The sequence below is a fragment of the Pituophis catenifer genome, unplaced genomic scaffold, assembly GCF_029215685.1.
Source record: "Pituophis catenifer annectens isolate HBS135680 unplaced genomic scaffold, rPitCat1.0.hap2 SCAF_4, whole genome shotgun sequence".
Classification (NCBI taxonomy): domain Eukaryota; kingdom Metazoa; phylum Chordata; class Lepidosauria; order Squamata; family Colubridae; genus Pituophis; species Pituophis catenifer.
Window position 1 is genome coordinate 125674720 of NW_027256884.1, and position 13555 is coordinate 125688274.

Consider the following 13555-nt stretch of genomic DNA (forward strand, 5'->3'; position numbering starts at 1 on the left):
GAGTACTGCATCCAGTTTTGGTCGCCACACTATAAAAAAAGATGTTGAGACTCTAGAAAGAGTGCAGGGAAGAGCAACCAAGATGATTAGGGGACTGGAGGCTAAAACATATGACAGTGATGGCGAACCTTTTTGCCGTCGCGTGCCAAAAGCGGGGGTCGTGGGGGGGGGTTGTGCACACGCGTGCCCACACCCATAATTCAGTGTGCCTCCAGGCATGCGCTCGCGACCCTCCCATGCTCCCCTTGCTTTTGGCACGAGATGGCACCATGGGCCCAGTAGGCCTGTTTTTTGCCCTCCCCAGGCTCCAGAACCTTTCCCACCCCCACCCCTGGAGGCCTTCCAGAGGCTGGAAACGGCCCATTTGCTGACTTCCGGTGGGACAAGAAGGCCCATTTTTTGCTCTCCCCAGGCTCCAAAGCCTTTCTAAGAGCCCCGGGAGGGCGAAAATGGCCTTCCCCCCTCCCCCGGAGGCCCTCCGGAGGCCGGAAATGGCCTGTTTCTCAACTTCCGGTCCCATTCAGCCAGAGATGAACTAGGGCAATGCACGCGTGCCCACCGATATGGCTCTGCGTGCCACCTGTGGCACATGTAACAGATTCGCCATCACGGACATATGATGAACGGTTGCAGGAACTGGGCATGGCTAGTCTAGTGAAGAGAAGGACCAGGGGAGACATGAAAGCAGTCTTCCAATATTTGAGGGGCTGCCACAGAGAGGAAGGGGGTCAAGCTATTCTCCAAAGCACCTGAAGGCCAGACAAGGAAGAATGGATGGAAACTGACCAAGGAGAGATTCAACCTAGAAATAAGGAGAAATTTCCTGACAATGAGAACAATCGACCAATGGAACAGAAGTTGCCTTTGGAAGTTGTGGGAGTTTCATCACTGGAGGCTTTCAAGAAGGGACTGGACAGCCACTTGTCAGAAAGGGTATAGAGTCTCTTGCTTGAGAAGGGGGGGTTAGACTGGATGACCTACAAGGTCCCTTCCAACTCTTGTTATTCTGGACAGTTTAAATAACAGGTTGTGATTCAAAGGAAGGAAGTGTTGGAAGAAAGGTCCATCTGGGTTCAGTTCCAAGTGGGGAAAAATACACTGGAAACATGGAGACTGCTTGGAAAGATGGTTTAATGGTGGACAGGAATCACATGGCTTGAGCTCCTGGGCAGAATCACATGGCTTGAGTTCCTGAGTAGAAAACAAAGAAAACCCCAGATGCTGGGAGTGCCTTGGTTTTATGCCCTCTTTGGGTCCCACCTCTGAGTTTCTTGTTCCTGTATAAGAAATGTATCCTGATTGGTTGTCAAACTCCCAGGTGGTCTAGGGGTCTCGGCTAACTTTGTAGGTTGTCTCTCAAGCTTGCTTGAGTCTTGCCATGTGGTGAGTTTCCGTTGCTAGATGGGTCCTATTGTGTTGCAGATGATGGTCCATTGACAAAGGTGGGGGAAAATAAGTGAGCTTGGCTGAGGCTGAGGGGAATCTTTACCTTCAGAGCTATCTTGATACTTATCTTCTTCCAATAAGCTCTTTATTTCTTAAGTGCTGACATCCGCTGTGGGTTATTAAGGAAAGAGGAGTTGCTTTCTGCCTCTAAAAAAACATATATCTCTATTTCTCATTTAGGGAAATATAATATTCTGCCTTTTTAATATTCCTCAAAAACACTTCATTCTTTTAGGAGGGTAGGCTTCCCACACTGCTCAGTGTAAGAATCCAATTTAAAACATCCCTGGCAGATAACTGCCTAGCCTTTTGCTTCACTTCTACCATCCCTCTTGGTAATTGTCTCCCTTGTCAAACTACTCCTATTGTGTAGAACTTTCTCCTAACATTCAATCAAAACTTACCTTCCTGTAACTTAGATCCATTATTCTGTGTCCTGCTCAGGGATGAGAATGAGCAGGCCTTGACCTTTGTCTAGGGACATGATCTGTTTCTGCCATGACCACATCTTCTTCACGCTACTATTACACGGTAGAATTTGTACAATCAATCTCTCAACATCCTTCCCCTTTATCTTCCCCCAAGTTTAATCGTCAAAGCTCATCACCATCTCTTGATGTACACAAAACTATTTAGCTCATACGGTACTGGTTTGGAGAATCGGTAGCGACGGTTGCGTGAGGCTCCTTCCACCCACCCGGTCATCATTAAAACCAGGAAGTAACCTGTATTTTACCCTCTGTGCATGCACAGAGTGTCCGTGCACACATGTGCATCCACTTCCGAACCGGTAGGGAAGGTAAGTAGATTTCACCCCTGTGGAGCACCCTAAACTTATGGAGGCAAGCTGCTCCACTGGTTAATTCTCCTCCCTGTTGGGAAGTTTCTCCTTAGTTTCAGGCTCCTTTATTAGTTTCCATCCATTGTTTCTTCTCTTGCCTTTTGGTCCTTTTGTAAATAAGTTGGCCCCCTCTTCTTTGTGGCAGCCCCTCACATACTGGAATGCTGCCATCATGTCCCCTCTAGCCTTTCTTTTCTCTAGACTGGCCAAACCCAAATCCTGCAACCGTTCTTCGTATGTTTTAGTCTCCAGGCCTTCGATCATCTTAGTTGCTCTTCTTCACACTTTTTCCAAAGTTAACCAATAGCATTGACAAGACAGGAGTCTGTGGTGTTTATTTTATTTATTGGGGAAAGCATTTCTATATCACCTCGCCAAAAGATTCTAAGCTGTTTTACTGTTGACAAAAACCTCCAGAAAACAATAATCTGAAAATAAGACCGTTGTCAGCGTCCCAGCACTGACATATATAAAGAGAGGAGAAGCTTGAACTTTTGCCTACTAAATCCCTTTGAAGATTCTGTCTCCTCGGAGATGGGAGAGGGGGGGAGACATTTCTGTGATCTGACGAAGAAGGGATCAGGAAAGTGACTTGGAAGATAGCCAATGAGAAGCAGAGAATTGGGGATCGGAAAGGGAGGGATTGGGGGGCAAAGGTCAGTACTGACCGCGAAGAGCCAGGGTCAGATCGCTGTGCTCAAATAAAGAGAAAATTTCCTTAAAGATCGGCAGTTTGGAAATTCATTTATTTTGAGATAGCATCGAAACCTGACAACCGTGTCATTTATTATTTTATTTATTTTTTTATTAGTCATATTTCTATGCCACCCGCTCTCCGAGGACTCTGGGCGGCTTACACCAAAGACAATATACTAAATAGCATATTGCCCCCTAACAATCTGGGTCCTCATTTTACCCACCTTGGAAGGATGGAAGGCTGAGTCAACCTTGAGCCGGTGAGATTTGATCCGCTGATCTGCTGAACTAGCAGTCAGCTGAAGTAGCTGCAGTACTGCACTCTAACCACTGCGCCACCTGGGCTCTTCATCCATATGGCAACCAGTCACCACTTAACCAACACTTCAGTCAGATGCATTGTTCAGTCACTAAGTCATGTCAGACTCTTTGTGACCCCATGGACCATAGCATGCCAGGTCCGCATCCTCCACTCTCTTCCAGAATTTGCTCCAATTCATGTTCATTCCATCCATGACACCATCTAACCATCTCATCCTCTGCTGTCTCCTTCTTCTTCGGCCTTCCATCTTTCCCAACGTCAGGATCTTCTCCAAGGAGTCCACTCTTCTCATTAGGTGGCTGAAGGATTTGAGCTTCAGCTTCAGGATCTGTCCTACCCAGGGGTGGGCCGCTGGGGGTTCACAGGGGTTCGGGAGAACCTCTAGCTAAGATTCTGTGCAGTTTGGAGAACCCCCAAATCCCACTCCTGGCTGGCCCCGCCCACCTCACCCCTCCCAGGAGTCACCACGTAGCCAATTTTGGATGCAGGTAAGTGCAGGGTGCATGTGGAGGCTCAGGGAGGGCGAAAAATGGGCCTACTGGAAGTTTGGGAAGAGGGCCTCCAGAGGCTCGAGGAAAGCCTTCAGAGCCCAGAGAGAACAAAAATGGCCCCTCACAATGGTGCCACACCCACCATGGCCACGCCCATTCTCTTCTAGAACAAGGGGACTGTGACAAAGGAGACCCAGGCCCCTGAGCCTTAACATCTTGGTGGAAGAATTACAAAATGGCCTCTCAACCAATGCATACCAGATACCAGGTCCTATTCGGAGTAGAGGAGCTCTTAGGCTGGGCTACAGAAGATCCACAAAAATAACCAGTCCACACTCACTGAGGGGCTGTCACAGAGAGGAGGGAGTGGGGCAGTCATCCTATTTTCCAAAGCACCTGAAGGCCAGACAAGGAATAATGGATGGAAACTGATCAAGGAGCAATTCAACCTGGAAATAAGGAGAAATTTTCTGACCGTGCGAACAATCAACCAATTGAACAGTTTGCTTTCAAAAGTTGTGAGAGCTTCATCACTGGAAGCTTTCAAGAAGAGACTGGCCTGCCATCTGTCAGAAATGGTGCAGGGTCTCCTGCTTGGGTGGTGGGGGGGTTGGACTAGGTGACCTACAAGGTCCTTTCCAACTCTGTGTCAACACGGGAAGCATCCCTGGCCTGCTCTCGAGTTGCCATAGGCAAGGGGGAATGAGAAAACGAACTTTGCAGCTGCAGCGAGAGAGCACTTCCGTCAAAACTACCCGCAGCGCAGGTAGTGACGGGAGCAGCGTGGCGCTCCCATGTAACACCACTCCTGCGTGAACTGCACTGGCTCCCGGTGGTCTTCCGGGTGCACTTCAAGGTGTTGGTTATCACCTTTAAAGCGCTCCATGGCATAGGGCCTAGCTATCTTCGAGACCGCCTACTGCCACCGACGACCTCCCATCGACCCGTGCGCTCCCACAGAGAGGGCCTCCTCGGGGTGCCATCAGCCAAACAATGCAGGCTGGTGACCCCCAGGGGGAGGGCCTACTCTGTGGGGGCACCTACCCTCTGGAATCAGTTGCCCCCAGAGATAAGGAGAATCCATGACCTCAGTGCCTTCCGCCGAGCCCTTAAAACCTTCTTTTTCCAACCAGCCGGGCTGTCCTAATTCTTTTTAAGTGTTTTTAATTGTTTTGTTTATTGTTTTAATTAATGGGGCCAAATCTATATATATATTTTAACTGTATTTTAATACTTGTATTTGATGTTTTTATTTGGCTGTTCACCGCCCTGAGTCCTCAGGGAGAAGGGCGGTATACAAATTCAAAATAAAATAAATAAATAAATAAATAAAAAGCACATTCCAGTCACCTCTCTGTCAAGGCCATTTCCACGGTTACCCACAGTGGCCGGAGGGGAGTGATCTCTACAACCCATTGGCGAATGTGACCGATGACACACCCTGGGGGGGGGAGGGGGGAAACAGGGTCAGAGCCAGGACGTAAATTAAGTGGGGTCAGAGTTGGCGTCACTTGGAACCTGCCGACATGAAGCGCCTAATAAATAACTGGATTTCTTTTGAAGCTTGGCTCGAGGCTCATGATTTAATTAGGGCATCCGTCGGAACCCTGACACTCTGTTATCCTTTTTATGGACCTGTATGTCTATCCACAGATACAGCTGGGGATACCTGCAGCTTGAAACTTTTACAGGGGTGGGTTTTTATATTTCAAGATTTCTCTAAGCTTTAAAATGAGCAGAGTCAAATTTGGAAGCTATTTTACTGGCGCATTCCTGTTTGTTCTAGAAAGACTAGCTTAACCAGCCCTAAGGAACAGGGATCGTCGTGTCGACAGCATATTGTAGTCACGATGCCTGGTTTTATGTTTAAATCCCAGGAGATTTATTTAATCAAAACATGCCGCAGCTTCTATGAAAATGCATTTCCTGCCACTCAGAGATACAGCTTGCTATCTTGTTAAATCTCTTCCCTATGCTAAATTTCTCTCTTCCTGCCATTCTCCGTTTACAACGCCAGGCGAAGGAGCCTCTTTCCTTTGGCCAGATTGATTGTAGAAACAAACTCCTCGCTGTATCAAGGTTTGCTAGCCGCTTTATAAAAATCAGAACTCGCCTGGCGATTATAGTCCTTGGCTCTCACCAAGTGGAGCCTAAAAAAAAAACATACTTTTCCTTGTCATGTTTCAAAAGAGGCTGCCAAGACAGATAAAAGTGTCACCTCTCCCTGGAGGTCAGGAAGATCTGATGCTCTTAATTACACACTTAGTGAGGTTTTTTTTTTTTACTTCCAGATGTTACCTACAGTTGCTTCCATTTGGGCCCCCCACCCAAAAGGGATCTAAGGGAGACCTTTCGTCTCCATAACAACTTGGAGAGCATGAATAATTCAGCTGGCTTTACAAGGACTTGTTTATTTATGGGCTGTCTTAATTACAGCAAAGGAGAAATTCCAAATGACAGTGACAGTTGCTTCTCTTATTGCCTATCAGGGATGGAAGCCTGGCTGTTCCGTTGTTGCTTTCGCAGAAAATATCGGCTTAAACAAGAAGCAAGCTGTGGAGTTTTTTTAAAAAAATCAGGGATAGGCAAGACCTACAGCCCTGCTTGTTCTGCGGTGATTTCAAGGAACAGCCTTATAAGTCCAATTTTCAAGTTTACTCTGTGCCGTTTCTACATAGGTCTGAGGGTGATGATGGTTGGTAGCCACCCAGAGTTTCCCTGGGGTAAGATGAGTGGCCAATAAGTTTAATAAATGATTGATGGAGAGAGAGAGAGGCTGGATAGATGGATAGGTAAAAAGATAGGTGGATGGATGGATGGGTGAGGGATAGATGGATGGATGGATGGATGGATAAAAAGGTAGGTGGATGAATGGATGGGAGAGATAGATAGATAGATAGATAGATAGATAGATAGATAGATAGATAGATAGATAGATAGATAGATAGATAGATAGATGGATGGCTAGGTGAATAGATGGATAGATAGTTGATAATGTCTCACTTCACAACAGAAATGTTGGACTCAATTGTGGTCATAAGATAGATGGATGGATGGATGGATGGATGGATGGATGGATGGATGGATAAAAAGGTAGGTGGATGAATGGATGGAAGCGATAGATAGATAGATAGATAGATAGATAGATAGATAGATAGATAGATAGATAGATGAGGGATAGATAGATGGATGGATGGATGGATGGAAGAGATAGATGGATGGATGGATGGATGGATGGATGGATGGATGGATGGATGGATGGATAAATGGATAGGTAAAAAAATAGGTGTATGGATGGATGGGTGAGGAATAGATGGATGGATAGATGGATAGATAGATAGATAGATAGATAGATAGATAGATAGATAGATGGCTAGGTGAATAGATGGATAGATAGTTGACAATGTCTCACTTCACAACAGAAATTGACTCAATTGTGGTCATAAGTCAAGGACTACCTGTACACCTAGTTTTTGTTGCTCAGGAAGACATTTTTTTTAGAAAAAGAAAAAGAAAAGGAAAAAGGAAAAAGGAAAAAAAAAGGAAAGACGGATACCCAGAGGCTTCATTTCTTCTCCTGAAGGGAGGATGCAAATCCAGGCCGGATTTCATTAGCGCATGTTCCTATTATTTGTACACAGGGATATTTACATAAATCTCATCTGCCGTGCAGTGTGTATGGATTGCCAGCTGGAGTTTGCATAGCACCGTCCTGGGTTTCCCTGAAATTGCTTTCCTGTGTTTTGTTAAGAGGGTTGGTGAAAGAACCTTTCCTCCAGGGGGAAAGCTGTTATCTAAGCTTTTCATTTCTGAGCAATCTTGGTCGGGAAGTGGAATCTCATAACTCAACAAGCAAGCACCTAGCCAGGGTGAAAGCAGTCATTTATCAGAGGCACTCAAAGCCTCATTTCAGACTAAGCAAACAAATAAAACAGAGCCAGACAATCAAGACTAAGTTTGCTGGGAGCTCTTTGGTTTTCCCAGAGTTGTTTGTCAACTCAGGTGAATGGGGGAAAAGTGGGGGGAACGTCAGAAAGCCTATTGCCAGAAGGAGGGCACTCTGCACGGAGGAAAGGACAGCTTTGATCTGGTGTTCTTTGAGTGGAGATGGAGAGAGAGGGAGGGAAGGAGGGAGGGAGGAACTACGAAAGTCAATGACATATTAATTTGCTTTGACAGGAAGGAAGGAAGGAAGGAAGGAGGGAGGGAGGGAGACAGGGAGGGAGGAGGGAAGGGGAGAAATAGAGAGAGGAAGGAAGGGGGAAAATGTAAGGAGGGAGAGGAGATATAGAGAAAGAGAAGGATGGGAGGAAGGAAGGAAGGAAGGAGGGAGGGAGAGAGGAAGGAAGGAAAGAAGGAAGGAGGGAGGAGGGAAAGGGAGAAATAGAGAGAGGGAGGAAGGAAGGAAGGAAGGAAGGAAGGAAGGAAGGAAGGAAGGAGGGAGAGAAGAGGGAAGAGGGAAGGGGAGAAATAGAGAGAGGAAGGAAGGGTAGAAATGTAAGGAGGGAGAGGAGATATAGAGAAAGAGAAGGGAGGGAGGGAAGAAGGAAGGAAGGAAGGAGGGAGAGAGGAAGGAAGGAAAGAAAGAAAGAAGGGAGGAGGGAGGGAGGAGAGAGAGGGAGAAATAGAGAGAGGGAGGAAGGAAGGAAGGGAAGGAGGAGAGGAGATATAGAGAAAGACAGAAGGAAGGGAAGAAGGGAGGGAGGGAAGGAAGGAAGAACAGAAGAAAAAGGAGGGAGGGAGGGAGGAACAGAAGGAGAAGGAGGGAGGGAGTTACCCTAGTTGGGTAATGCTGGGTAATGAAACATCTGCAAAAAAAGAACCAAACTCAGAAAGCACCAAGGACTCCACAGTTCAACTCTGAGCTACACTCTCTTCTAATCTGTGATCTGCTTGGTGCGTAAAAAGCAGATACTGTCTAAATCAGGTGGGTAGAAGCCTTGACAATGATGAACTGCTGAGCCCCTCCAGACATACTGGCCTCAAGGTGGATTTGAAGTTCCCAAGAGTTTTGGGCATCACCTCTGAAACCAGTTCTGCTGCAAAGGCAGGGTTGATGTTGGGCAGAAGGATACTCCAGAACATTAACAGTGTTAAGGTTCCAAGTAATACACCCATAGCAAGCAAAACTCCGAGGCAGGTAGATTCCTCAAAGAATAGCTTTATTGGACATATCATATTGGCACAGATCTGGTGAAAACCGACTCTGAAGGTTCCTGCGGTTTTCACCTAATTAAAAGTAAAAGTTTTCCCTCAACACCAAACAATCAATCACATGGTCCAGTCATGGCTCCATCTGGTTGCCTGGTGACATTGCTCCTCCTTCGTCTGATTAGGTGTGAGAATGTCCTTGGTTCCCAAGAGAAAGTATTTTGTTTTGGCTACAAAGTCCCACCTATCTCAAATCCCCCCTCCATATCTCTCAGCTCCAGTGTGGCAACACTGAAGCTCCAAGATGGCTTCGGTCAGGTCAGCTTCAGGGTTGACAAACAGGGTTGTCTACCTGTCTTGGTCCCCCAACTCCAGACTCTTAGTCTGTCTCTCATTTTAGTTTGGCCATGAGAATGGAATCTTCTGCAACTTCCATGCATGATTTCCTTTTATGACTATGCTCCTGAACAAGAAACCTAGTGAAACAATGACATCACCCAACATGCCTACCCAGATCTCCTTCACACCATCCAAGTTGTCATGTTAATCATGATTCCAATCTCCAGAAATGGGCTGTTATTCATCATCCACCTGAAATATTAGAAGAGAAAAGAGGTAGGCCAGAAGATTGCTTAAAATAAAAGGTAAAGGTTCCCCTTGAACATATGTGCTAGTCGTTCCCAACTCTAGGGGGCAGTGCTCATCTCCGTTTCAAAGCCGAAGAGCCAGCACTGTCTGAAGACGTCTCTGTGGTCATGTGGCTGGCATGACTCAACACCAAAGGTGCACAGAACGCTGTTCCCTTCCCACCAAAGGTGGTCCCTATTTTTTCTACTTGCATTTTTTACGTGCTTTCGAACTTCTAGGTTGGCAGAAGCTGGGACAAGTCACGAGAGCTCACCCCGTTACGCGGCACTAGGGATTCGAACCACTGAACTGCCAACCTTTTGATCGACAAACTCAACGTCTTAGCCACTGAGCCACCGCATCCCTTTGCTTAAAATGCCCACCGTTAAATGCTTCCTTTTCCTTGGTGACTCGGCCTAAGGGTGAGATGTTTGGAAACTGCTCTTCACGACGCGCTAATGGCCGACCCTCAGTACATACAGCTGTAGAGCATGCAAATGCGGCAAACATCCTCGGCTGTGTAATATTTACGTTACCAACAACAGCCCGAAATAAAATCTCGGCAACTTTGCAAACTCTTCTGAACAAAAAGACTTCAGCGATGGATCTTGCGCTACGGAAATGCCGTCTGTTCACTGAAGCTCTGGTGGCTTCTCACCGGCTTCTCTTTCACACACCGGTGGAGGAGCCATGTTGGTGTCAGGAGTTCACAACTGGGTGTGCCTCCTTATCATCACAGCTGTGACTCTCGTGGGGATGACTGGAAATGGGTTCATTTTTATTTCAGACTGCTGCGATCGGATCCGAAGCAAAACACAGACGGGTTCAGACCTCCTGTTGATGTCCCTCAGCCTAACTCGGTTTATTTTCCTTGGAATCACACTCGGCTTCCATTGTATTAGCTTCCTGGATATTAATCAACCCCAAGACGCTGGAAGCGTCACCATTTTCTTCTGGACTTTTTTCAATGCCATCACCTTGTGGATTACCACCTGCCTTGGAGTCTTTTACTGTGTGAAAATTGTCAACTTCACCCAGCCCTTTCTCGTGAAAATGAAGCTGAGGATTTCCAACGTGGTTCCCCATTTGCTCGTCGCGGTGATGCTGGTTTCCTTGATCTCGGCTCTTCCTTTCTTCTGGATTGAGGATCATACCCAATTTTATAACAACACAGAGAGTATACACGAGATGATGCCCCAGATGTTCCTCTTCAGCATGCTGTATATTCTAGGGACTTTTCCGTCGTTTCTCATATTTTTAATTTCCTCTGGTTTTTTAATTTACTCCCTTGTGCACCACACAAAGAGGATGCAGAACAATTCACTTGGTTTTAGAGATCAAAGGATGGACGTTCATCTGAAGACCACTAAAATCCTGACCTCTTTCCTTATCCTCTATGCCGCAACCTTTGTAGCGGAAATCTCGATGACCTTTTCCCCCAGTCCCTGGGCGTCAGTTATGTCCAACATGGTGGTTAGTTCATATAATTCCGGACACACCATTGCTTTGATTGTTATGAATTCCAAACTAAGAGAACGACTGAGCAAGATGTTTCAGTGTCTGAGAAAACAGACATGAAGGATTGATATGTATAACAATTGTAATAATTTGAACATTTTTTTACTTAAGTAAAAAAAGAAAAGAAAATTGAAACAATATATGATTATGATTTATAAACAAAAATTACTTAATTGGTGTTATATAAATGATATGGTTTAATAGATAGAATTCAGGATAATTGGAAAATTGCATTAAATAGCCTTATTTGAACTAAGAACTATGTTTAAATGTTAAATTGTTATATTTTTAAGATTAAAGATAAGATTTAAATTTGATAAAGTAATAATGGAATAAGGATTTAATGAGTATCATGAAATATAAATACGTTTGAACTATACTGAAATGTATTATGAGTTATTAATTGAATTAAGATTTAAGGTGGGTTAATAGAAGGGTAATTGTTTTGATTAAGTAAATATGTGTTAATTATTTAAAGATGGTATTATTTATTTTATTTATTTATTTATATTTGATTTCTATACCGCCCTACTCCCGAAGGACTCAGGGCGGTGCACAGACAAACAATAAAATACATACATACAAAATTTAAAAGTGGAATTAAAATCAAATTAAATAGTTTTGGCCCAGACAAATTAAAACCCTAATCAATTTAAAACCAATTTTAAAATTTGAATATATAAAATACTAAAAAATATTAAACAATTAAAAATCTTTTATAAAAGAGGGAGAAAATTAGTTGAACATGTGATTTAAGATTAAGAAATAAGTGTTATGGCAAAATAGAATAGATAAAATTTTGTTTAAAATGGCTAAAAATTGAACAAATTGATGACCGGATCAAAGCTCTGTTCTGAAAAGATGTAATTTGTATGTTTGGAAAAAAAAAAAAACTTTTTGCAGAAAAAAAGACATGAAGGATTGAGCTCAGACTGAAATCACACTTAACTCTTGCTCAAACATGCACATAGTTGAAAAAGCATCTTGGATGAGTAGCAAAACGTCTTCAAAGGAAAACCAGAAAGTCCAGTTGCCTCTTGAAAAAGCACCTTCGGGACAACCAGGACCTGGATGACTGAGAATCTCCATAGACATTCTTGCTCAAATGATTGCACTGATGATGTTACCTAGCAGGGTAATGAAATGCCCACAAGGAAACAACCAAGTTCAGAGAGCACCAAAGACCCCACAGCTTATGGATGGAATTAACATTGATGACAACTCAAGAACCGCTAATTCTGTTGCAGCTACTCTATGATGGCTCACTATGAATTCAACTTGATGCCATTTTCCCAGCCCAAAATTTCAAATGGGACTTGTGGCTGTAAGATAGTCTTCGTCCATGCCACCTCTTGTTCTGATTCACACAAAATCCATTGAGTGTGTTTTGCCTTGAAGTTAAAATTTTCCCAATAGATTTTAGGCGCAGCGATTGTTTTTCAGTATTTGTTTTTAGTCTGCTGCGCCACCAAGGCTCTCACCAAGAATCTTCCCCATGTCTTCGAAATACACCGATTCCTCTTTATCTTTTATTCTTAGAGTTAATCTATTCATTTCCGCACAGTCTAACATCTTTTTGATTACTTCACCTTCTGACGGGATTTTCTCTGTCTTCCAATTTTGCGCAAATACAATTCTTGCTGCTATTGTTATGTGTATGATTAGATACATAACTTCTTTGCTATATCTCTCTGGCAAAATACCCAATAATAAAAGGCAGGGTATACTTTAGAGCAGGGGCGGGTTCTACTTACCTTTACTACTGGTTTGCAACGGGATTGTGCGCACGCGCTTGCTTTGCTCGCACACGCACCTTGCTTCTGCGCATTGACAGATTGCTTCTTATGATGTCAGGGTCAGTGGGCAGAGCCTCCTGCTGGTTTTACTACCAGTTCTATAGAACTGGTCCGAACCAGGGGCAACCCACCACTGCTTCAGAGATGGTATTCAGCCGGTTCGGACCAGTTCAGGCGAACCAGTAGCAAAAATGGCGGGTTCTATTTATGTATGTTTTTGAGGCTGGGCGCATGCGCGGAAGGCTGTGCACATGTGTGGAAGTGGCGCGTGCATTCACATTTGCGAACCAGTAGGGAAAGTAAGTGAATATTAACCCTGGTATACTTCTAAATACAGCTCTCAGAAAATTCTTGCCATTAAAATGGACGTTTATATGGATTGAAATAGGACAGTTCACTGTGTCTTTACTCCAGTTTGTTCTAATGGTTAAGACACCAGACTAGAAACTGGGAGACTGTGAGTTCTAGTCTCACCTTAGGCATGAAAGCCCAGTTGGGCTTTTCATGATTTTTATATTTTATTTGGGCCAATCACCAGGAGACGTTGAGTTCTAGTTCCGCCTCAGGCATGAAAACCAGCTCTCAGCCACTCTCTCTCAGCCCATCCCACCTCACAGAGTTGTTGCTGTGGGATAAATAGGAGGAGGAAGGATTATTAGATATTTTC

At 44.5% G+C, this 13555-nt stretch overlaps 1 protein-coding gene across 1 annotated transcript; it reads left to right on the forward strand.

Annotated features, from left to right (window-relative positions):
- The first annotated feature begins 10264 nt into the window (after positions 1 to 10264).
- On the forward strand, positions 10265 to 11152 carry LOC139316834 (taste receptor type 2 member 40-like). Its single transcript, XM_070943675.1, has one exon. The coding sequence runs from the start codon at positions 10265 to 10267 to the stop codon at positions 11150 to 11152; it is 888 nt and encodes a 295-aa protein (XP_070799776.1).
- The last annotated feature ends 2403 nt before the right edge of the window (positions 11153 to 13555 follow it).

Coding starts and splice junctions, on each gene's coding strand:
- LOC139316834 (XM_070943675.1), top strand. CDS start 10,265: ATGTTGGTGTCAGGAGTTCACAACTGGGTGTGCCTCCTTATCATCACA.